Source organism: Varanus komodoensis, unplaced genomic scaffold, assembly GCF_004798865.1.
Source record: "Varanus komodoensis strain SLA01 unplaced genomic scaffold, ASM479886v1 scaffold8, whole genome shotgun sequence".
NCBI classification, from domain to species: Eukaryota; Metazoa; Chordata; class Lepidosauria; order Squamata; family Varanidae; genus Varanus; species Varanus komodoensis.
In genome coordinates, this window is record NW_025336481.1 from 31,620,353 (window position 1) to 31,645,490 (window position 25,138).

Sequence of the window (25,138 nt, forward strand, 5' to 3'; positions counted from 1 at the left end):
AGATGAACTAAACATCTGACTCAATTGAAGATATTTTCTTCTGTTCCTATATCTGCAGGTGTAGTTATGGGTGGGGAGCCCAGTTATATCCTCACCCTGCCCTTTTCAGTCTCTTTCACCAAGGAGAAAGGATAGTGCATGACATCCCTGTAGGGTTACCTTGCAAAGCAACTCCAGATGCTAACCACACTCCTCAATTTTCCACTATTTGATCCAATTACGGAAAACAGAGTAAGCTCTACCCCCCTGCCCCTCTGTGCCTGGACTAAGGACCTAGGCGGGACATGTTAGGCCATGGTTCTGCAATCTGAAACTAAGTATAGCAAGCTGAGCAAGCTCATATTCTGAAATAGGTAAACACAAACTTAATGATACCATTACTTAGAATCTTTATTCTTAATAGATATAGTTGAGTCAAACTTGATAGGTTTCCATAATTATGCCCTTCTGCAGCTTCCCCATGGCCCATCTGACTGGCCACTAAGATGGCTTGCCAAGCCAGCTGAATATTTCATCAGATCCAGCAAGACAATATCCATGAAAATCAACCTCCTATATGTGGGCCATCCATGGGTTTTAAGCTATGTAGCTCTGTATTCTCAATTAAAATTTCCTTTTATACATAGAGTCGCACTTAATTATAACTTTACGTCTGTGAAGATCCAAAACTTACATTTAGCGCTCACTATCACATCTAAGGGCTGTTTCCTATATTGCATATGGCATTAAAAATGCATTATTTCCCATATTAAGAACCTGCAGAGAATTCTGGAGTAGGTAACCATTACTGAAAATGTTTAATTAGAATCAGAAAGGGAATAATAGGGAACAATGTCAGGCTTATTAAATAATCCCTCAATATATTATGTCTTGTTATGCTAATCCGATAAAATTACTCACAGAAAGGAAGCACAATGAAGGACACGTATATAATTCAATAATTTTACTTAGGGTTTAAAGAAAGACATACAAATTAAAAGTCTTCCGTAACCAATCAGATATAACATTAGGATGCTATTTAAACTAGCACACATGGTGGGTTTTATCAAGGGGGGGGGGGAACTGTCATGGGAATATTGAAAAGTGCTTACAGTTAAAAGTGCATCCACAAAATTGCTCTTCATTTGTACCCCTTTAAGAAACAAGAACAATTCCATCAGTATAATTGCTCAAATATATTACACTAGCAGAACTATCCAAAGGTCACATTACATGATTGACAAAAGAGCTCTAGTTCACAGAGATCACTGTTTTCCACACTGTTGTCTAAATTTTTACTGCTTAAGACAAGCTTTGTCAAAGTTCTGAATTTAATCCAAAAGAGGGAAAGCTTTGTTTAATTAAGAAAAGTTTGGTAAGTTATTATAGATAAACAATAGATAAAACTCAGTACATTAGTTATGATACACAAGTTAATTTAATGGACTGCAACTTATATTCACTATTCCAACATTCACTAATAAGTAATGGAGTTGAATTGAATGACATATGATCTGTCCCCCATTTCTATAAGAACTTATAAATTAATATACTAAACATCAATAGTGTAATTCATGTTGAAAGACTTTGAATAAATATACTCAATTAAAAATATTACCAGCTAAATTGTAAGAAATCAAGTTTAGGAATTAGAAAATCAAGATTTAGGAACACACCTTTATTGTAAAATTTAAAATGAAAAGCACATTTTTTACACTCGTCCAAAAGTACAGCAAATCAATGCTCTAGTTATCAAATCTGAAATCCATTTGAGTTCTGAAGAATATAAATAAGATTTACAGTGTCACCACTATTCTTGTACAAATATATCTTGTTAAGAGGCAATACTGACTGGGAAGGTACTGACCAGCAAATATAGCAGAGATTCTGCCTATTCAGAAACAAACACACCTTTCAATATTACGTTCATCTGCAGTTAATATCACTTTCAAGGGTCCTTTAATTATCAACAAGGAATATTACAACACTCTTGCACAGAATTACAGCAATCTGCAAAAACATTGGAATTAGAAATCTGTTGGTGAGGTACAAATGATTTATAGCCAGGCACCACGGATGTTACTTGGATTCAGTTGCTGCAGGGCACCACTGGAGGAGTCAAAGATGGGTCTTTCACTCCTTCGGCTAGCTGTACTGGATGCACTGTGACTGGAGGCTCGAGAAGCACCTCCTGCCAGAAAGCACATGGAGAAAACATTATGAACAAGGTGACGGGGAAACTCTGCAGTTTAAACACAGTCTAAAATTTATGCAAGGGACTTACATGTTATGCCTCGAAGTAAAATAACAGGGTACACTTGATATTACTCACTTTCTGGGTTGGAGCTGCACAGTTCCTTGCTTAAGCAGAAGGCATTGATTGCTACTTGCACAAAATGGCTTGTCTGATGTCTTCCTAGTCCCTGACATACCCCCAATTATCATGATTTTTTTTAACCCTCAGAGAACAGCAATAAAAGGAAAATGTCAAGAAATTTATCTTTTTAAGAACAGAATCTCACTTGCAGAGTCTAGAGTCCAAAACACAAAAAGGGATATATTTTTTTTAACTTTTGAGGATTGGGAGTAATGTCATGGGATATTACCACGACATCCCCATGACATCAAGAAATATGGAATTTGTTTCACATGTAACCCACTACACTCTGGGTACTAAAAAAAGTCTAAATGAGAATGTGTGTACCTTCCCAAAAGAAGTTCTAGAAGTATACAAATAGTCAAGGCTCTTCAACATTAACCAGAAGGCTACGGTTTGGAAGTCCCATTGTCCATAGCATTTGTCTTAGCGAAAACTGAACACAGAACTTTTCTGCACTTCAAAATTTAATTATGAGACCAGCATTCAAACACAGAGAAAGACAAGTTGGATGTGGGACAATGTACTGGGCTTTCTCACACTTAAATCACGCTGAGACAGCGGAATGAAGATGAGCCAGATTTTGTACAGAGCTGGCATCAAGGGTAGAGATGGCTGGTCACCCACTGAGGAGCCAGGGGCACCACTGACAAAAAACTCTTTGGATTTGCTCCTCCTCTTCATCACTGCAACTTGTTTATTCACCAGCTTCTCATGCTAGCCCAGACAATGAAAGTGGTGAGCAGACAAGCTGTTCTTTGCTCGCTTGCTTGCTTAAAAAGAGGTGGAGGAGCAATAGCAGCTGGTGACAATAGGGAGGAAAACGTAAAACCACTAAGTGAAAAGGGATTGCTCTGAAGATGCCTTGTCCTAAGGCCCTCAGACCTGGAAGCGGCACCGATCATGTGACTATACTTGCAAGCATTATTCATTGCTATGCAATAGAAACCATGAATTCTATAAACAACACATTGGGATTACTTACGAGACGGACTATGGTGGCTTAAAGCAGACTTTCCTCGTCTTGGAGTGGGAGCAGATGCACTAAGGTAGCTCATCTGCCGTTGATAATCCATGAGCTGTTCTGAGCGCCTCATACCAGCTGTTGGTTTCACTGCTTCAAGTCTCTTCAAAAAGGCCTTGAATTTAAAACATCAGTACATTCTGTTAACATCCAGTAGCAAATTCATGAGCAAGGTATGATTATAGGATACCAGCTGATGTATCCTGGGCATATTAAAGAATCTGTGGAAACAAGCCATATTATATGCATGCAAATCATGACTATACCACTGTGTGTGTACTGTGTGTATGAACTGTTGCTGTGAGATGCAGCCACTCACACATGGCTAGTCCAAGGGCTAGTTTGATCATCATCCAGTGCAATGCAAGTGCTCAAGTCAAAAGGTAAGAACTATTAATAGGGGCTGGATAAGAAATGTGAGCTGGACATGTCCCAGAGGTGAACGATACAAATGAGTCATCCTCTAGATTCCCCATCTACACAATCTGCATTGTTTCAGCCATTGATTAGTGTAGTCAGTTCTGGATTAGTGTTTCCTCTAATTGTAGTACACCTCTACAATGAAACTGGTGACTGAGGTCACCTCAAAGTGGAAGTGTGACCTCAGCCTCTGAATTTAAATGCTTCCTCATTCATTAAGGCTTAAGAACAAAACCTAGTAACCTGGTATTGTAGTTCAAAGTCCTCCAAAGGTTTTAAATCACCACAATGTAAAAATAACTTAAGCAAATAATGTATGAGCAGCATTTGAAAAATACAGCAGCAACAGTTCAGGCACTGATGCTCCTTAGAGACTCAAGAATAAAGCTTTAACATTACATGCATCTGCATATACAATCCTACCAAGCCTCACCTTAAGAAAAGGAAATTCCATATATGACTATCTGAATTCCAAGAAATGCAATGAGAGACTAGTATCATAACACCTGAAGTTACTTCCCCCCGTCTTCTTCCTTTATTCAAGAAAGAGCATGCATGCGTGCTAGACTTCTAATGAGCTGGCCTCTGAGTCTTGATAGCTGCTCAGGTTCTCCAATTTCATTCATGTTGGAAACCACACTATTTTTTACAGCCAAGATGGAGACTGTACTTGAAATTAACAGTTTTGGTTTTGCTAGCTGAACTAGAAATAAAATTTCAGCCTCATACAATACCATATTTTCCGAGTTTTTCCCGTTAAGACAAGCATTGAGCAGTTTGCTTGGTACGATGCATGAATCATACAAAACTTGAAAAAGTACATGTAAGGCCTACTCCACCAATCATAGAGTGGGGTCAGGCAGCATTGAGGAGGAAGAACTAGCATAATGTTTAGAAAGGAAGGTAGCTTTGGAGTAGATCTGAAGTCAGCTTCTGAATCCTCAATGGTTTGGAAGCCATTAACTAGACACAACCGGAAGCCAGAAGTATATTTGACTCCCTCGTTTGTTTTGCTACTTGTAGGAAGAAAGGAATTGAGTAATAAAGAGGTCTTGCGCTGCTGTACAATGTTTGTGCAGATCTTGACATATTAAATTACAGATTGGTGTCTAATCTGGATCAGAATCATCGTATCAGCCAACGGTATATCCAGATTCGGGATATTTGTATGTATTTACCATTGCTCTACATCAAAATAATATATGTCAGGAGAATATCCAGAGCCAGACCAACTGAAGGATGGGATTGCTTGTTTTTTGAGCATTTACTTTTACATAAAGGCAAAAACAACCGCCCCCCACCAACTTAACTACCCAATTTTCTGAGGCTGAAAACAACGATCCAAATAGAACATTTTTGAAGCTTTGATAAATAAGTCAAAACATCTGACATTTTTGAGGCTCTGATAGATTAAAGAGAAAAAAGCAAATGAAAAGGAGTAGCAAGTAGAGCAAGGAAGGGGGAACAAAATGTTTTTGTCCTGGAGGATACTAGCTGGAAGTGAGGGGGGGGAGGGGGGGAGGAGGGGGAGAACAAGCCATGGTGACCCTGACTGTCAGGAGCACTCTGAGTTGTTTCGCAAACAACCTGCACTGCATAGCTTATGGGCAGGGTGGCTTAAAGTGTCACGCAAATGGAGCCAGTCTTATAAAAAGGAAAGCATATTTTCATTTGCCTCAGGATGTGTTACTATGGTAACTACCATGATTCAGTGATAACGGAACAAAGAAAGATAATGAAAATAAGCATAGTCTAAATCGTTACCATTTCACATTACATTGTGGTTGATATTAACTACGTTTCATTGATATATTAGTATACTTTTTTGGTACTACATCAATTCTTCTTCTTTTCTTATACCTGTCTTACAGGGCATGTTGACAAACGTGCTTGAATGGAAAAACAGACCTCCATTATTTTAGAACAAATCCTTTCACAAAAGATTTTGATCTGTGTTCATATACAATTAACATTATGTGAATGAATTAGATATTAAGATATTATTATGATGAAGATTTGGCATTTGACATGTACAGTGATGCTTCAAACCAGCAGAGAGTCAAGTATACTTAAATTCAATTGAAATCAGTGGACGCAAGGGCATATAGATGAACTTAAACACTTTTAAAGAGATTATCAATTGTGACAGTGTTACCTACTTTACTGAGTAATCCTACATGAAAGCCGTCTCCTAAAGAGACTTAGAAGGTGCTATTACATTTGAGAACTTGAGATATACTTGAGATATACTTGAGAACTTGAGATATACATGACAGATATGTCAATAGAACAGTTCATATATCTTCGTGGATCACTGCTATGGTGGAGCTGTTCTCTGGAGAAGATTTGACGTAATAGCCAAAATGGGGTGGAGTCATGGGTAGAACAGGGGAGGAATACAAACTGCATGCTAAACTCTTCCATAAGAATTTAAGAAGAGCAATGCTGGAAAGCCGAAAGCCTATTTAGTTCAGTGTTCTGCTCTTGTACAGGCCAGCTAGATGCTTATGGGAAGCCCAAAGGCAAGGCAGGAGTACAAAAGCACCATATTGCTGTAGTTTCCTATGATACTGTATGGAAATACTATCTGATCCTATATGAAGCTGACAACCTTCCTGCTTTATGCAGGTTCCTCTGACGCCTTGAACATTCCTTAACAATTATACAACAGGTAAAAGTGTTCCAAGCATGGACTTAGAGCTTTAGGAATACAATACCTGTTGCTATCTGGTAAGCAACGGCCAAAAGGCACAAGAGTCCTGCTTGGATGACTAGCTAGCAATCCCACCTCTCTCCTTCAGGACCAGTGGCTGCCTGGCTTCTCCTGTGCGTGAATAACTTCACATCACTGGCTGGCTTAGTAATGTTTCCAGTGACACTGGCAGTGTGTCAATCAGTTTTTGGTTGTGTTTTTCCCTCCCCTCCAGGGACAAGCATACATTAGTCAAGGTAGCTATCCCAGAGTGGTTAACTACACACATACACAGCCAGTGTAATCTGAGCACAGCACTGCTCTGCCTGTGGTTTGTTCCATCTGTGCAGCTGCCAAGTTGATTGAAGACAGTATTTAATAGATCAAGAACTTCCACTAACCAGATTCTCCCTGTCAATCCTTTGCTGTTCTCTCTGCCTGTTGATGGCACTGTGGTACATCTTGGCTGTTGGGCCTGAAGAGTTCTTCAGTGAGGCACTTTTGCTTCTGGGCTTTGTAGAATGTTTTGTCAATTCTTTTAAGAGCCTTTGGTTTTCCTGATCAATTTGCCGCACTTCTTCATTTGTGAAAGAGTAGTTTTTCCTCGACCCTATGGAGGACTGATTCAAGACCAGCTTCTGCTGTTCCTTTTTCTCCAGATGAAGAAAAGCTTTAAAACACAAGCAAACATTTTAGGGTATTAAATAGGACTTGGATGTTAAATTCCTTCTTGAAATCCAGCAACCTCAGTCAGAAAAGGTACATTCAGATGCGTCTACCTAAATTAAATGACCTTATTTTCAGCACTTTGAGGGAATTTCAGAGGGCTTTGGTCCATAGCTACACATATACTAATGACAGGTACGTACCTAAAAAAAGCCCAGAGCATACTATATTTCTTCAGCCATGGCCCTGGAGATTTATCATGCAATTTCATACATTTTTGCTCTCTAACTGAGCTCAGTGTGTTCAGTGACACTTACTTCCAGATAACTGTGCATAAGATTGTGATGTTAACCCCCAAGAAACACACAGAGTGCTTGTAAATCCTAAGTATTCACATCAAATACTCCAACAATAGAAATATATTTTTCAAAAGGAGGAACCCAGCATGTGAAACTTATTTTTGTAGGGATCATTTACGTTATAATTCTTAAAGGTGGTCTAGAGTTGGGCAATAAGAGTGCTGGGCCCAATTTAGGAATATACTATCGGCAATATAATATAGCTAATTCTGAAAATTTACATGCCGGTAAAAGATCTTCCATTTGTTGATTTGATAAGTACCATACATCCACACGGAGAGTTGCCCTAGCTATGAATTTATATTTCACATATTTGCATTATGCATAGTGCTGAAAGGTACAGGAACATTACACAGCATATCTCAGCCTGTCTAAAATTCTAGTGACTTGGATAGTCTATTCTACTTTGTGTGTCCACTGAGCTTCAATGAATGAGGTATGGAGGCATGGCTAAGCCAACCAAGGTACACTGTTATTTAAACGAAAGTTCGCCACTCAATATTTGTCACTCATTTTTCATTCTGAGGGGCATTCTTCATTTTCAGGACACAAAGAAGCCCTCACATCATATGCTGTTGACTGCTAATCTATGATTCCACCACATAAGCAGCTGAGGCTCTCTGCCACTTTCTGCTGAATGGCTCTATGACTGCTCAATTGATCTGTTACAGTAGGCTGTGATCCAAAAGTCATTGGCTTTGATGGCTAACCTCTACTGCTATTCAATCTATCAACAGTAGCCCACTGACTCTGAAATACTGAATGAAATGCTTCCCAATCTCTACCAAAGCAGCCAGCTGTGTGGCTGATGGCAGCTTGAAGGTGTAACATGTAGGCAAGTTAGCTACTTGTGAAAACAACCAAGACCCACTGTGATGGTGGAGATGCGGAAATTGATTTACAGGCTTATCTTGAGAGGCTTGCATGACAAGAGGAAGGAGCCGCACAAGAAAGTTAGTGCGGTTCCTTCAGAAGCTATTTACAAAAGGAAGTGTCATGGAACAACATGAAGTGATGAAGAATTTGGCAGAAAAAATCAGACATTCTTCATGAATGAATATTAGACAAGCTCCTATATGCCACTTTGGACTTCCACAGAGAAGATTAAACCAGAAGAAATAAATGCTATTCTGAACTGCCAGTAATTGAGAAGTGCGGGCAAGGAAGGAAGGCAAGGTCTCATTATGAGCCAGGATTGAGAAAGAAACACATGAAAGGGAAAGCCAACCCACATGCAGCTGACAGGGATGAAACAATTATTGAAACCCGATAATTTCAATGTGGGTGCAATATGAAGGACCGACTGAGGTACTGCAGCTGGGGGAACAGCATAATGAGATCTACATAATGAAGAAAGTGAAGCAAGAAACCCTTTAGCCTGTGATAGGGACATACCCATTCCAAAGCAGTGGCAGCAGAAAATGAGTGCTTTGTAAATATACTAAGGGAATAACATAAACAATGTTGTAAAGGCAAGTTTTAGGAACAATTTATTTTCAGGAAAATTACAAAAATTGGCACAATGTTTACCAAAGCTAATAAATGTCTCTCTTACCGTTTTCCATATTGGAAATATTGTCAATATTTTATGGAACGTATTAACAACACTAGCAAGTCAGTGAATATCAACTGCAGGCAAGATATATGGCAAAATGCAAGACCTGTTGTGACTCATTAATGCAATAATGTAATAACATGTCTAGAAAAATTATAAGCCTTTCAGAGTACCTGCAAAGGTTACCTTTCACAAAAAAATCTGAATGACAAATATAAAAACATGCCTCAGTACAGTCCTGAAAGCTGAATCAATTCTAGCTGAATCTTCGAAGTTACTAAAACAACAACCACAAAAATGAAAAATACAGAATCATTTAGGAAATTACAGTGACCATGCATAACAAGAAAACATAATTCAAGTCATCCATTTTTTTTCCTTCTATTGAAACAAAATATGTCAAATATGTGTCTGCAAGAACAGGAATGACACTGGTTGTATAACATGGAATGGTAATTGAATATGGCTGCTTATCATCCTGAATAATTACATGGAAGTAAAATGCAACAAAAATGATATAACATGCTTATCCCAAAGAAGCTTTAAACACACTACTGCTTAGCTTTGCAACAATGGAGCATTGTATATGACTGAAGCAGTCATTCAACAAAGCTGGTGAAAGAAAATGGTATTTAGCAATTCATTTTGGGCCATACTAGAAAATAGTAGCTCTTGGAAGGCTACATTTTTTCAAAAGAAAAATCCCATATCCATGTTTTCTCAGGTTTCATTCATGTACTTCAGCAAAGTGCTAGTCATCATGCCCCAGCTCTGTTCTGAATTACAAGAATTCTATGTATACCTCACTTAAATACAAAAGGTTGGATCCAAAGGTGTCTGAAAGACTGTTTTCATCTGTTGCAGTAGAGATTTATGTGAGAAAAGTGAAACTACCCTAGTGGCTATTTTCTTTCTCCTTGTGATCCTTTTGTTTTACCCCAATATTCTCCAAATGCCAGTAGCATATTCAAACGGGGAATTAGCAATTGCAAAATAAAGCATTTTTCTTTCTTCATGCACATTTATCTGTCATAATATGTCCTCTTTTGGTAAAGATTTTTTCTTTACCAGCCAAGATTTTATATGTAACAGCAGGTGTTACGGTGTTTAAGATGGGGAAAATTAAGAAATGGCATGTCAGAGAAAACTATATCACATTTCTTGGTTTCTTTATTAAAATATTAACTGAGTGAATCCATGGTGGAGATTCTTCCAGCATAGTCAGAAGCACCTGTCCACCATTCCCCTTTGTCACTCTTAGAAGGTATTCTTCATGGTATGGTAAGTCCCAAAAACCGTTGCCCCACATGTTGCATTAAAGTGCCTAGGAGGAGGAGCCAGGGCAGTTCTATACATTACAGGAACCCTATTTACAGTATGGCCACAAAGAGTTCATGGAACTGTTGCTTTTTGTTTTAGTTGAACTACAACTTGTTGTGTTTGAGTTAGAATGAATCTTAAACATAGTTTGTTGAAACAAGCCAAATGCAGACCATGAGTTATGATATTGGCTTGTTTCAACAAACCATAGTTAAACTTGATCACAGTTTAGGGTTCAGACAGAACAACAAGCTACAGTTAATCTAAAATGGAAGGATGCCACCCAATTTTCTCCTTCAGGCTGTATCAGAAGTGAAGGGAGGAAGAGAGAGCATGTGAGCCCAGGCTCATTCTTCTAACTCTAAACTACGGTTGAGCATTAGTCATGAATACATGATCCAACAGTTGCCTCTGCAGAAGGCCAAGCAAGGAATTAATGTATAATACAAATACTACAGGTTTAAACTCCCAAAGAAACATAATGTAAGAATAGGTTAACATGATTGAGGGCTGCACATATTTTACCTTTTTTTTCTCCTCTTCTCTTTCCCTGTGACAAAGTGAACATTCTCCCATCTCCAGGAAGTATAAAATGTGTGTTATATGCACAGATCTAGATAAACCTACTTTACGCTAGCCCAAAGCCTTGTACTATTCTCCATCAACTCATGCATCAGTATTCCCCCTCCTTCCCTGCAAGCATTTTTTCTTCACAAGCAATTCCAATTCCACTCAGATTCTAAGACCTTTTTGCTGTTGTTCATGATCAGGTTTCAACCATTCTGCTCAATGAACCGCTACAGTGAGTGTGACATCGACTTCCTGTATGCATGATGAACCACTGGTCTTACTCCTAACTCTGAAGCTGCTGAGGTTGGCAGGGAATGTACCAGATGTTGCACAGCTCAGACATTGGGAAGAAAGGCAGGGATCATCTGACAGTTGTGTGGCTGAGGTATTGAAGCACCTTTTGCCATACATGGCCAAACTACCTTCTTCTCCACCAGCCTTTCCTCCTCGAAAGCAGAAAAGGTCATGGCCTACTCCCTCCTGGTCTTTCCTGTTGGAATATCCTGCAGGGATGGAACTTAGAGCATTTTAATACCCATATACCTCCTCGCCCTCCAACCCTCCTAAACAAAAGGCTTCTGGAAGGGTGGGAGAAGGGTGGGTGTGGGACTGTGCCCAGTATGAGGGTGATGCCTACAAATTGGCTTGACCTGCAAAAACTTCCAGACAAACACAGAAGATCAAAGAACCTTTGTACATGGATAATTAGTTACAAGGTTCTTTGAGCACTAACAATATTTACTCTTACTGGTTCTATTACAATATTTTACCCATTGGAATACAGTGAAACAACAAGTCAGTACTATATATTCAAGAGTCACTTACACATCTCAACCCTTCATTGCTTGAAGCCTCAACATATAGAGTTTCTTCTACATTAGAGTGCTTTAGTTTTCTGCAATGGATAAACCACCCCAATCTTGCTCTATCACACAGTCCCTAAGGAGTACAGTTAAAAATATATTGTTTAGTAATGAACAATCTCAGCAAACATAAATAGAACTTTAAACCCTAAAGCTTTGGAATGAGAAGACTCTTTCTAGATACCTCTTTCAATGAAAAGGCCCAAGACTATAAACCTCCACACCGAAAATGGCGAAAAAGCTGCATGTCTAAGTGTCTGGCTTCTGCTTTCCAACCCTAAACCCAATGAGGGAAGTGAACAGGTTATCACCCCTTATCCTCCTGTTATAGTTAACTTAGCTTAATAGTTAAAATTAATTTTAACTAATTTAAAACTAATCTCATATAACTAAACTGTATTCAATAAATTATTGCAACCAGTTAAATACCATTTTAGCTATAATAATTCAGTATGAAGCAGTTGACTTCCTACCTGATCCCAGGTTATAGTGTAAGTGGGTTCACTTACTCCTTTTACCATGGGTAGAATTTAACAACGGGTAGCAATTGCATGAGCATTCACATAAAGATCAACAACATCGAAGCTAAAATTTATTTTGGTTTAAATTAAGCATAGGCCAAGAACAGATTTTTTCCCTGGGAACCTCAGAGCTCCAGATCAGGCCAAACTGGGAAATAGAAACATAGAAACTGAGTGAGACAGAAGGGGTCTCCCAGGCCATCTAGTCTGACCCCTGGCTCCAGCTGGCTCTGCTCATGACATGCCTACCATGAGCATGTCTAATGATCCCATCTCTGGATAAGGAAACAAGGGCAAGCCAATTATAAGAAACGTGTAATAAAAACTCTGATTGCCTCTTTCAAAACTACCAGTGTGAAACCTCACAGATGCAGAATTAATCAGGACTGCAGCATCTGTGGCATTAGCTGTCTCCCATCAAGAAGGCTGATACATACACCTATAAATGCTATATTTATACTATACTGCTATCTTTACTGTGCCAACTCCTGAGTCCATCTGCAAATCCTTCTGCTCACTCCCTCTCAAGAGAGAGCCTGAAACCAAGACTATGATATCAATTGCTAGGAAGAAAAGCGACTCCCATATACAACTCCATGTATCCTTCAAGTATTGCACCTTTTAATGGATTGCAAGATGCTCTGGGAACCCATCTTGACTATAAAGAAAGGAATATATATTAAACAGGCATATATATTAAAATAGGTGCACTATGGCAATACCCAAATACCTGGTTTTACTTACAATTACATGCTGTACAAAATAAAATTAGATTGTACTTGACTGTATTTAATTATATACTCCAAGCCCCATTTGCAATATTATCTCAAAAAGAACCTACACTGTTGTGCTTTACCTTATTTTCTTTCTTTAAGGTAATTATTTCTTCAGTTTTCTCACCTATTTTCCTTTAATAAAATTCTTGAAAATTGGGATGCTTCATCACATGGATCTATATAAATTTTAACTGTATGGAGAAATCCTCTTTCCAGCTGTTCAACTCCTGAATCTCTTTTGACACTGGAAAGTTTGTCAGCATGTCATAATTCAGAATCTGCACAGGTGACATCAGCAGCGCATCATAATATCTTGCCAAAGGGCAACTCACTTCACTTTAGATGAAATGATAGCAAGAATTCAATGTACCATATATTGATTCTGTAATTGTTTGTGCAAATGACTAACACTAACCCTTTCATAATTTCTGAAGATATGTTGATATATGGACATGTCATCTCTAAGAAGGTAGTATTTTAGCACCTTTTCCAAAACTAAAGGACATGTCCATGCAGAAAGGTAGTTTCAACAGTCAACTTGGTGTACATGTTAGGTTTCTGGATTTAGTATGGACAGGGTTTTTTTCTGCTATGACTTGGTAAACCCAAATTACAATTTCCATTCTCGTGACTAAATATATATCTCCATTCAGATCTGCCTGGCTTAGTTGCATTTAATTTGTGAGATGGTAAGGGCACCCCACCTCACAGCGGAACTAGCTTGCGCATGTAGTCCTAGAAGTAAACCATCACATGGAAAACACCCTCAGAGCAAACTCATGTCTGTTGCCCTTTGTACTGATAGCTATTGCTGTTACATATTTTCTCCCCCATCATGCATTGACATGGCCCCCGGCTAATCACCATCAGAGCAAATGGAACTACCTGACCCTGGTAAAAAGTATCCCCTGTGGCTTATAAGCAGACCAGCTGCAGAGGTAGTGGTCTGCTCCAGCAGGGATGTTCCCACAGGGAGGTGAAAACAAAGGAAATGCAACACTTCAGCCTGTCCCTTTGAGATGCCACAAGCACAAGGGTGCATCTCTTATTCCCTCTCCTTCTTTGATGTTGGTGTCTGATTAGTTTTATGTTTGTAGTGTCCAGGTGAAGTGTTCCAGGAGCTGAGGAGCTACTCTCCATGCTGGATAGGAGACATGAGTCAATAGGCTGTGTGCTTCTTCAGCTCAGGGTGGGAGCCTGCCATGGCTAGAAAAAGAATTCCCTCTGGGGGAGACCTAGTGGGAAGTGCCTCCAGAAATCCAGGTGAGAGATGACGAGTGCATGTGCGTGTAAACTAGTGGATGAAGTTGTCCCTTATCCTGCTTAATGGGCTGGAAGATGTCCTGTATGCGACCAATACCTAGTTATAACTGAAATTTAGTGATTGTGCCAGATTGATTGTATATGACCGGTTGGTGAGTGGCACATATGAGGTTCTGCGTCATTGAGGACATGTTTGTGCCATGAATGGGTCCTGAGAGTGTGTGGGAAATCCTGATGAGGCAGCAACGTGCTGGGAAAACCCTGATCCAAAGACTTGTGGAGAGCTTGCTGCCATCACAGTGAATTGGGGCAGAGGGATATTGCAGGAGGAAGGGAACAGGCCACCAGAGTAGGATGTGCTAGAGATGTATATACACAGTTCCCCTTCTCTTTAGCTGTCATGTACCTGGTTGCTCATCCAGTGACCCTCCTGTCTTGCTTTTTAATGGCTAAATTGATTCACAATTTAATTGTGAATAAGAAGGCTTACCTGACATGTATTACTCAGACTTTGTTGGGTGAGCTGGGTAGGGCTGACCTGACCCACCATGGTATTCTTTACAGTACCAGTGCAGGCTGGAGGAGGGGGGTAGTTGCCATGATTCACAGACCATCCATCTCCATTACCAGGAAATCCTTCCGCCTTGTATCACCTATCCTGGTGCCCAGCACCCCCCCCCCCCCGACAAAGCCAGAAGTAGTCTCAGGTGTGGTGCTGGAGGAACCCAGCATGGTTATCCTGGGTAACTTTATTCTCCATGTTGAGGCTGCCTCTGGAGTTGCGGTTCAGGACTTCATGGCCTCCATGGGACTGTCTCAGTTTGTCATTGCCCAACACATGAAGCATGGGACACCCTTGAAAATGAGGGTGGATAGGTGTCCTAACAAACCCAATGTTCATGGCCTGACCATTTCTTGGTGGAATTTAAACCTGTAGCATTATTTCCCTTCCATAGGAGCATGGTTCCCTTTGGATAGTTTGCCCAAGAAGAAGATGGCATGCTACAGATGTTTAATATTCTTGGAATGTTCCAGTGGATAGAGCTGATGATTCAGTCAAGGCACACGTTTTGTTACTCTACAGTAAAATACAGAAGACCATCAACTCAGGTGCACCTTAGTACCTTCTCCAGCTTTGTACAGCCCGCTTCACTCCTTGATACACTGAGAAGCAGCAATTGATGAAATAGGCCGGATGCTGCTTAGAACAAATATGACACAAGACTCAAAGTGAAGATACCCGAATACACTACAGAGCATTGAACTATGCTTACTGCATGGTGATGCAGGTAGCAAAGAAGTGTTACTTTGCTGCATCCAGTGCATTCTCAAGCAGCATTCAAGCAGAGCTCATTCTGGTGCTTGGGGAATGATAACACTCTTCCCAGCAAATGGGGTGCTGGCCCCCTCAAACATCCTGTTGCAACCTTTCTGCATTCACTTTTGAGGACCACAGCACACTTGATGCTGCTGTTAGTGCAGCTCCAGTTAAGCTATCTGAGGCCACCATATGCTTGATTTTGTGGAATCAATTTTTAGTTGCTGTGGACTGGTGGACAAGGTGCTTGGAACAATGCGACTGACCACATGCCCGCTTGATCTTTGCTCCCATCCCCATAAAAACTGGCCAAAGGAGAAATGATTGGGCATGTCCAGGGAGTGGCAGGTGCACTAGCATGGCATTGTGGTACCGGACTAAGACACGGGAGATCCATGTTCTAGTCTCTACTCGCCATGAAGCTCACTTGTCAGGACAGTCAGGACAGTCACTGACTCTCAGTGCAACCCACTTCACAGGGTTGTTGTGAGAATAAAATGCAGGGGAGAATTATGTAAGTCACATTGTAAGAAAAGTGTGCAATATAAATGTAATAAAATTGGGGTGGTTTCTACTGCCCTTAAGGAGACAGTAGTGCAACCACTCCTAAAAAAAATCACACTCTGGCCCCAACAGTATTTCATAATTTCTGCTCAGCTACAAATACCCTTTTCAAAGTCAAGAACTTGAGAATGTCATAGTGGAACATCTGCTGGAATTCTTGGAGGATACTGATTATCTAGATCCATTCCACTATGGATTTCAACTTGTTTAAAGGACTGAATCAGACTTAGTCTCTCCAATGAATTACCTTTATCAGGAGAGCAACTGAGCCATTATCAGCAATTAATGGAGTGCAACTCCATTTCTAAACAGCTTCTGATACCATCAACATTGTTATCCTCCTGGATCAACTCTTTAAATTGGGCAATGAAGCCACTGTGTTACAGTGTTTCCATTCTTACCTGTGGGGTCAATTTCAAAGTGTTAACACTGGATAACTACTACTTGCTCTCTTGGCAATTGAGCTATGGAATTGTACCAGGTACCATTTTGTCCCCAGTGTAACAAGTATATGAAGCTGCTGAGAGCAATCATTAGGAGATTTGAAGCCATCGGTAGGCTGATGATACATAGCTCTGTCTCCCCATGGCAACTGAATCAGGAGAGGCAAGCCTTGGATATGTGCCTGAACTCAGTAATGGGCTGGATGAGGGCCAATAAATCTGAAGCTGAATCCTGGCAAAATGGAAGCCATGTAAATGAAGGTTTCCTAAGTCTGGGAGATAGGATCAATGCCTTTTCTGGGCAGGGTTCAATTCCATCTGAAAGATCAGGTTTGTAGTTTGGGGTATACCTACATCTATTGCTGCATTCTGAAGTGAACTACAATGGCTTGGAGAGCCTTTTACCAACTTTGATTAGGTCAGCAGCTCCAGCCACTCCTGGACAAGGATGGCCTGGCCACAGTGACAAAGGCACTAGTAAGCTGGAGAAGACCCTAATGCTGGGAACAACTGACAGCAAAAGAAGAAGGGGACGGCATAGGATGAGGTGGCTAGATGGAGTCACTGAAGCAGTCGGCATGAGCCTAAGTGGACTCCGGGGGATGGTGGAGGACAGGAAGGCCTGGAGGCGTGTTGTTCATGGGGTCGCAATGGGCGGATGTGACTTCACAACTAGCAAAGCTGGATGATTGCAATGTGCTCTACAGGAAGCTGCCCTTAAGGAAAGCTGGGTGCTAGCGCAGACTGACAAATGCATCATCTTGCCTGTTGCTGGGAGGTAAGCTCTTTCAGTGTGCAATTCCTTAGCTGAAGAAACTGCACGGGCAACTTTATTTGAGAGCACCTCTAACTCTAAATGTTCAGCTTGTTGGTCTAGGACAGCAGCAGCAAAGTCTCCAAATGAAATTAAAATGAACACAAGAACCTAAGTTTTTATCTACAAACTAATTACAAGTGAGCAGCAACACAGCTGTAACATTTAAAATTTAAACATAACTTCTATCCAAAGTTAAATTCTTGATAAAAATTACTGTGACTTATTTTTTGATTGTCCATTTGTCTAAAAATGATAAAGACAAAAACTTTAGACTAAAACAAGTCTAAAAACACTTTGCATTTTCCCTTTCCTGAGCCTATCTGAAACAAAATGGTTGGCTTTCACCTTTACGTTGTCCTGATTACATTTCCATGGCTAGAAAACATTTTTATTTCCTGAGCATCAACATCAAATTTGTAGCTGCCAGCCTTGCAAAAGGATGAATAAAGATTAGAATATCAAAAGATGAATAATATCCTCTAGCATCACATGTTTAATGATCTACAATGTTGGATTTTTCAGCCCTGCTGGTTACCCGATAATCTTTAAATATTTTAAAAACCAGATTAAGTCAAACCTACCTCTACCATTTTGCATCAAAGTACCCTCAGTATGAGCCTTTAATAATATCATTTAGGAATGTAAAGGTTACTTTTTGAATATTTTATCCTCACAAATTAATGGGTCTGTTCTCTTGCAATCATCCCCTCTCAAAGGTAGCTGAAATATATAATTTTCAGTTATATTATTATAAAATAAATCTATGTTAGTAATATTGTCTTCTGTTTTTCCAACACTGGGCAGAAACCAATGGGGCAGGTCCACCCCCACCTTCTGGGGAGGGTGGGTCTCACTAATTCCACTGCGTAAATAAGGCCACCACTTACACAAGTGGTGTACGATTTAGCACTTCCTAAAGGAAACTCCAAAATGTGTGGGAACACTCATTTCTGGCAAAAGGTTGCTCAATAGAGCTCCCTTATGTGAGCTCCACTAACCTATTTTCTTCCAGAAACGAGCATTTCCATTTGTTTCAGGTTGTCCTAGAAAAGCTAAATCATTGCACAAGATGTAGCGTTCCTATTTAAGGTGTCACAAGCCTCTTTGTTGCTTTTTCTGCAACAGACTGCTAGAACCTGAAAGTATTTTTCACCTAAGTCTGACAGAAAAGCAGGCATGCACACAGTAAAGGTGAAATCCTATGAGCTGTGTCCTTGATGACTATAAGCCCCCAAATTCAGAAGCTTAGCTTATAGTCATCAGAGTGGGAGGAGCAGTGGAGATGGTTTTTACTTCTACAACATCCTGCCCTGATTTTTTTGCCAGCTGGGCTTTTTTGCGCATCTAGCTGGGGCGTTTTGGAATCCAAGAGAAGGAAATTGGAGAGGCTTCAGAACAGTTCATATCCTGGTCTCTCCAGACTCCTACCCTCTCTTCCCCTTCCCTAAAGTAACTTTTCTGACCTTGAAGCTCAGCTGATGTTCTTTTTGCACTTGCTGTGAGGGAATGGGAAAAGTCCTTTGATCCACTCTGAGATTGGAGCTCTGACTTTAGACTGGGGAGACCAAACTATCCTATGGCCTCTCAGGAGCCTTCTAGAGGTCACAGAATTGCTCCCTAATTCTCATCAAAATGTAACTGTTTTTAAAAATTGCAAGGTGAAGGGAACAATCACACTTGTAAAGTTACTTAAAGAAAAAGGGTCACCTTTCAAAAGATTATTCAAATCCATAGCTTCATGCAGGACCTTTTGCTGACATCTGTGATCCAAGTCAGGTTCTAATAAGAAAGAGAAATTCAAGAATGGACCATTATTATTCCCATAAATGTTTAGTGATTTGTAAGCTGTATTTAAATTCCTCAGGCTTACCATTTAAGTCTTGGCTCACATTTTCTTGTCTTTTAACCTTTAGCTTCTTATCGTTGGATGCTGCAAGTTCAAAAGACTGGATGGGGCTGATGTCTGGTGTTGACAAAGGGGTTACGTCAGTCACTGTATCTTCAGACTCTTCTGCACAGTCAACCAGCTTTGGTTTTATTTCCCCTGACTTTACCCCTGGACTAGATTTTGGTCTTGGAGAAAGAGGCACCAAGGTACGCAGGTTTTTATTTTTTGAAGAAGAGCATGATGAGTCTGACAAGCAACCATCAGAATCTATGTCTGAACAATCTGTATCAGAACTACAGGAAGGGGAAGATGAGGAAGAGGAACTAGCGGCAGCATTTCTGTGAACTTTTGCATTATTAGCATGCTTAGACAACTTAAGTCTAGCCCTCTGGTTTCTACTATCATCACTGCTGTCTTCTTCATCTGTATAGTAATTTTCATCACATCCTTTAGATATTTGAGGAGCCACTGCTGGAATATTTTCTTCATGTGTTCTTTCACTTTGAGCTGTGATTCTACCAGATGTACTTGTGTTGCCTGAATTTAAAGGAACTAACAATGATGCAGCATTCTCCGGATGATAAGCACCATTCTCTAAAGCGTGCGCCTTCTCAGAGTCTGTCTCATTCTCTTGCCTTGCTTCCTCAGTGCAATAGCCATCTACTATTTTTGGTTCCATTTTCAACTCAGGGTTATCTGCACCTGTATCTTCTTTTTGTGTGTGCTCACCATTTTTCTTGTCTATTTTTACAGTCATCCCATCTTTCTTCACTTCTTCTTCAAAATCACTATCAAAGAAAGAGTGATCTACTTCACAGTCAGACACATCTTCATACTGGTCCATGACCAAAAGGAAACTGCTAAATTACTGTTCCTGCAAATAGAAATCTTAAATTACTACCCAGTACATAAAAATACTGTGAATTTACAACTCTCATCACCACTTACATGGGTGTCAGCTTGTATCCTAGTATTTAAGTTCAAACTTAACACTATGCATAGGATTAATCTTTTTTCCCCAAAGACTACAAAGTCTCCTTATATCTTTTTGTACAGTTTCGTAATAGATCTTGGCAAACTGCATTAAAATGATACTGTAAAGAACTACTCATTTATGTTCTTGATCAAAAGAAATACTGCATTATTCCCATTTGAGAAAATAACTATATTTAAGGTAAAACAGTAAACTGCATTAAGGAAAAGTGCACTTGTTTGTTACATCATACTGTATACTGTCTGTCACTCATGATGCATTTGCACCAATGTGCAATTGCACAGAAACCTGAGTGACATTTTACCTGGTGTATCACCATCCTCCAAACATTCAACTATTCACTTCCTGAAGGACAGGTAGGTGTGGAACAAAAATGTCTGAGTTTATTGAGATGGCAACTGTAAAGCATTTAATGGGCAGGCTCTTACTGATGAAAGCTCATGCCCACAATAAAATAAATGACCTCCAAGATGCTACAGCTCTTTCCTTGTTTTTAATTTTCATATTACAGTTAGAACAGGGGAAGTTACCAGAAACATTTCCATGTACCCTGCCTTGACATGAAACCACTTAGCATATTAATCAGTTAACTGCAATAATAAATTATACAGCTCAGTTGCTATGATACTACAGTGGTACTGTAAGCAGATATGGCCTGCCAGTCCTAAAAGACTGCATAAATATCTGTTTGGACAGAGATGGGTAGAAGATATGTTTGCAGTAGATTGGAAGAGGTTCCTAATTCCCAGTTGTTCAATTGTTTAACAACATGCTTGCTAAATCAGGCCAATGGAATGCCTGATCTCTACTAGATTTGCAATTAGGCAGTCCATTTCAGTATATGGTTCATAGTGTACAAGAGGTAACTGGCTTTGCTCACTTTGCACACTTGAATTCTCAGGATTCTAGCAAAACAAAAACAAAAAGCAGATTTCACCAGCCTGAAGCCTATCCATACCTGCACTAAGGTAACCCAGGAAAAAAGTTGCAAATACTAGTTGACCCAAGGATCAGTATATTGCGGGTAAATCAGCCCTGTAGTCTATAGAAATTACTTGTTCACAAGCATGTTAGTGGTCATTCTTTTGCACTTAAGAAGCATTTTTTGTAAAGCTTCTTTGCCTGGACCTGTGGAAATATCTTACCACTTACTATATATGTTTCTTTATCTGCAGAATTACTTATGGCAATATATGACTCTCACATCAATTCATTTTTAACAGCATATTAAGGCTATGATTCTGAGCTTACTTAACTTGGAAGGAATTCCTATTAAGTTTACTGGGACCTAATTTTGAGTAAACAGACATAGAATTGAGCTGTTCCTATCTTAGCACACCACTTTCAAATACTTATTTGACCTATCAGTTCTACCAAGTGAAACTAATTTATCATGACCAGAGTGTGCTAATTCACTAATTGCTTCTGTGTATACAGTAACAAGAAAGTATTGAAAATTTTAAGAGATAGGAAGAAAATCTTTATTCTATATACCTAGATCGACAGTTAAAAGACAAGCATTTGAGGTAAACGTTTGACTTTTTATTTAATCTAAATTTGCAAACTTGCCAAATGTAGCATATGCTTCATACTGAACTGATGTTTATATTCAAAGCCCCATACAGAAAACCATTAAAATATCTGCATAAAAATATGTCTAGAAATAATGACATTTAAAAGCTCATCCTCTGATAATTACTGCAGTTTCTAGTTTTGTAGAATTATTGAAAGTGAGGGAGGCAGAAGGAATATTTTACAGATGCATGTGGTACATACTGCAAGTGCACAGAAAGCTTATTGGAAATAACTTTATTCTGATTGGCACAATAACTGTGGTCATGGATAATTTTATTATTTTTATAAGCAGAAAGGATCCATGTTAAACTTCTGACCATGAAATCCAAGAAGGCCACAAAATAAATAAAAATTCACCAACAAATGTACAAGGTTAGGGTTGACACATTAGTAACCAGTGTTCCTGCCACAAACAGGAGTGTTCAATCCTAATGGTAGCTCGAATGGTAGATGGTGCAGAAAGGAGCCAGAAGGAAATTCTGCCATATGCTTTGTTTAAGCACTATAGAAATCTATGATGCCAGGTAAACAAGACTCCCTTTGACGTGGAAGCCATGCCCCACACTTCAAGTACAGGAGCTAAATTTTATTGTTCAACAACAAGCAACTTGGTTCTGTTTAATGTACAGTTCTCCATATGTGCCAGGGCAGAGTCATCATTCTCTCCTCTCTTGACAGGGATTCATATAAACTGGAATGGTAAAGCCAACTGAGTGAAGGTTTGGAGAACTGATTGTAGGGAATTTTTTTACTGCCGTGAAAAACCCCCTCAAATTTGAGGCTCAGAAGCAGTTCAGTAGTCTCACTTCAAGAAAAAAATGAAATGGTCGAGTCCTCTTTGCCAGCATTGTCCCCTTGCTGGCAAAGAGGAGGGAATCCTATTTTTAATTCCTTCTGCATAAACACAAAGCAAAAATTACCCTCCTCCCTGAAAGCAGAAAACTAGCCCAGCATGGAGTAGCCTAGACTAGAATGTTCCTCTCTGATATGCCATTTTCTTGCAGGAATTTTTACTTATCCTGACCATTACAAAATGCCAGCCTCTACTCTGCAGTCTGAAATGCCAGAGCCCACTCTACTATTACAAACAAGTGGTCCAGGGTTGCCCTACCATGCATGGAGAAGACTGCTTTTTGGCAGTGTCCCCGTGACAACATCTCTCTGCACAAAGGAATACATCACAGAAGGAACTACAACCTTTCTTTCCTTACGTGCATGTTTTCCACACGCAGAAAGATTGCAAACATTCACCCGACCCTTGCGCCTTAAATCTGTACCACGTGCCCTTGCGTATACATGAACAGGTTCCGACGACCCTTCACAGACCTGTGCAAAAATCACAGGGTTGAGAGCTGTGACTTCTTACAGCCACTGATCGGCAATGCGTCAGTGTGGAGCCCGGAGCGAGGAGTCGTCATGCAGCCTACGCGAACCAAACAAAGCGGAACGCGACTCCAGCTCTGATCAACCTTTGCTGTCTCTTGCTCTGAATCAGCTGGAACCGGAGCATAGTAATTTCGCACAGATCAAGAAAGAGCCTAATCATTATTCCTTGCACAGAAGGCAAGTAATTAGAATCACGAAAGGCTCAGTCTTGCAAAGAAAGTTACATAAAGGATGCACGCAGGAATGGAGTCTTAATCAAGGCAGTGCCCCCCCCCGCCTTTTCCTGAAAGGGAGAAGAAAAGAAGGCCAAGTAGTCCCACTTCGCTCCCCTTCCTGGCCGTTACTTTGGAGAAAGCCCAGCGCACAGCTAGCAACCTTCCCGCTTTGTTATGGCGACGCCACCCGAAGCGAAGCACGCGGCGCTGGCGGGAGTGCGCGCCGCGGCAGCCACCTCTGCGATGACGGTCTCCCCACCGCGTAGAGGGCAGTGCCTTCCAGCGAACCCCGCACCAAGCCCGGAGCGAAGCCCTGGCTGCGGCCGGCCCGGATACTCACCGCCAGCCAGCAGGCGTCTGTGCTGTGCTAGAGCTCCTCGCAGGCAGTACTGCTTCTGCCTCCCGCTGAACCGAGCCGGGCTTCTCCCGCCTGCTCAGTGTTTGCGTAACCAGGAAAGGGAGGGATCGGGCAGAGGGAAAGCAAAAGTTTCCGTCTCTGTGTGAACGCCGAAAAGCTGCAGCGCTGTGCGGTGGGGGAACACCTAGAGCCCCGTTTGCCTCAGCGGGCCGTGACTGTTGAGACCTGGGAGCGGTGCCTACTGAAAGAAACGCCTCTGAGCGTCGGCACAGACCTCTCAGGGCGCCATAGCTAAGCTAATCAGTATCAACAGGATAGCCAACCCACTGAAGGGCCTTGCCTTTACCTCTAAGGGGCAGTGATTGACACTCCATAAATAGAGTATGTAATCCGCAGCTTAGACGGGGATCTCAAGCCTTTCCTTTTTTCACCATCACACAACATTAAATCAGGCGAGTAGAGGTCTGTGAAGCATCAAGACAGTCACCTTTTACAGGTATTCATGTATTAACTGGCTCACTTCTTCCATTCTGTTGACTGGATAAGGCCTGGTAAATTAAAATGTGTTGCCAAGCCAAGTAAAGTAGCTTCTTTGTTCCTCACACCGTATGCACTCCATTCTTTATCTTTTTGAAATGAGTTGTGGCAGGCCAACCATCAGGAATTGCCGTGTATGTTTTTATGCACACTTACTGGAAGTTAAGGCTCATTGAAGGCATTGGGACATTAGAAATAAACTTGCGGAAATCTGCACTGGGACACTGCAAGGCTTAATTCCCACTCAGTTCTATTCAGCAGTAAATTTATATTTAATCATCAAAGAAGCCCAGTGTACTTGATGGGGCTTCCTTAGACATTTGTATGGATTATATCTGTACGATCATGTCATGGGCTGCAATCCTATTTATGCACACTTACTAAGGACCCTGTGTAGGGTTCGATTGCACAGTTGTTGTAGAAAATCGCCACAGTGCAACTACGGCATTTGTAAGCTTTTCGCATTATTGGCAATGTTATCACTATTAGCGGCCTCATTGAGCGGTAATAGCCGGAGAATTCAGAATTCCACTAGGGGGAGCGCTTTTTGAGAAGCAACCCCGAGAGCCCTGAGCGGCTTCGCCGCTTAGCACTAAGATTGACAGGACAGTCAGCCAAGGGAAGGAAAGAACGGGTCAGAGCCGCAGCCTTTTCAGAG

General features: G+C 40.6%; 1 protein-coding gene across 1 annotated transcript; it reads right to left on the reverse strand.

Annotated features, from left to right (window-relative positions):
* Positions 1 to 928: 928 nt before the first annotated feature.
* On the reverse strand, positions 929 to 24,025 carry CFAP97 (cilia and flagella associated protein 97). The gene is made up of 6 exons (XM_044455576.1): positions 23,926 to 24,025; positions 19,398 to 20,289; positions 19,235 to 19,306; positions 6,894 to 7,162; positions 3,342 to 3,495; positions 929 to 2,170 (listed from the first exon to the last, which is right to left on the reverse strand). The coding sequence occupies exons 2-6, from the start codon at positions 20,257 to 20,259 to the stop codon at positions 2,037 to 2,039; spliced, it is 1,491 nt and encodes a 496-aa protein (XP_044311511.1). The 5' UTR covers positions 20,260 to 20,289; positions 23,926 to 24,025; the 3' UTR covers positions 929 to 2,036.
* Positions 24,026 to 25,138: the final 1,113 nt, after the last annotated feature.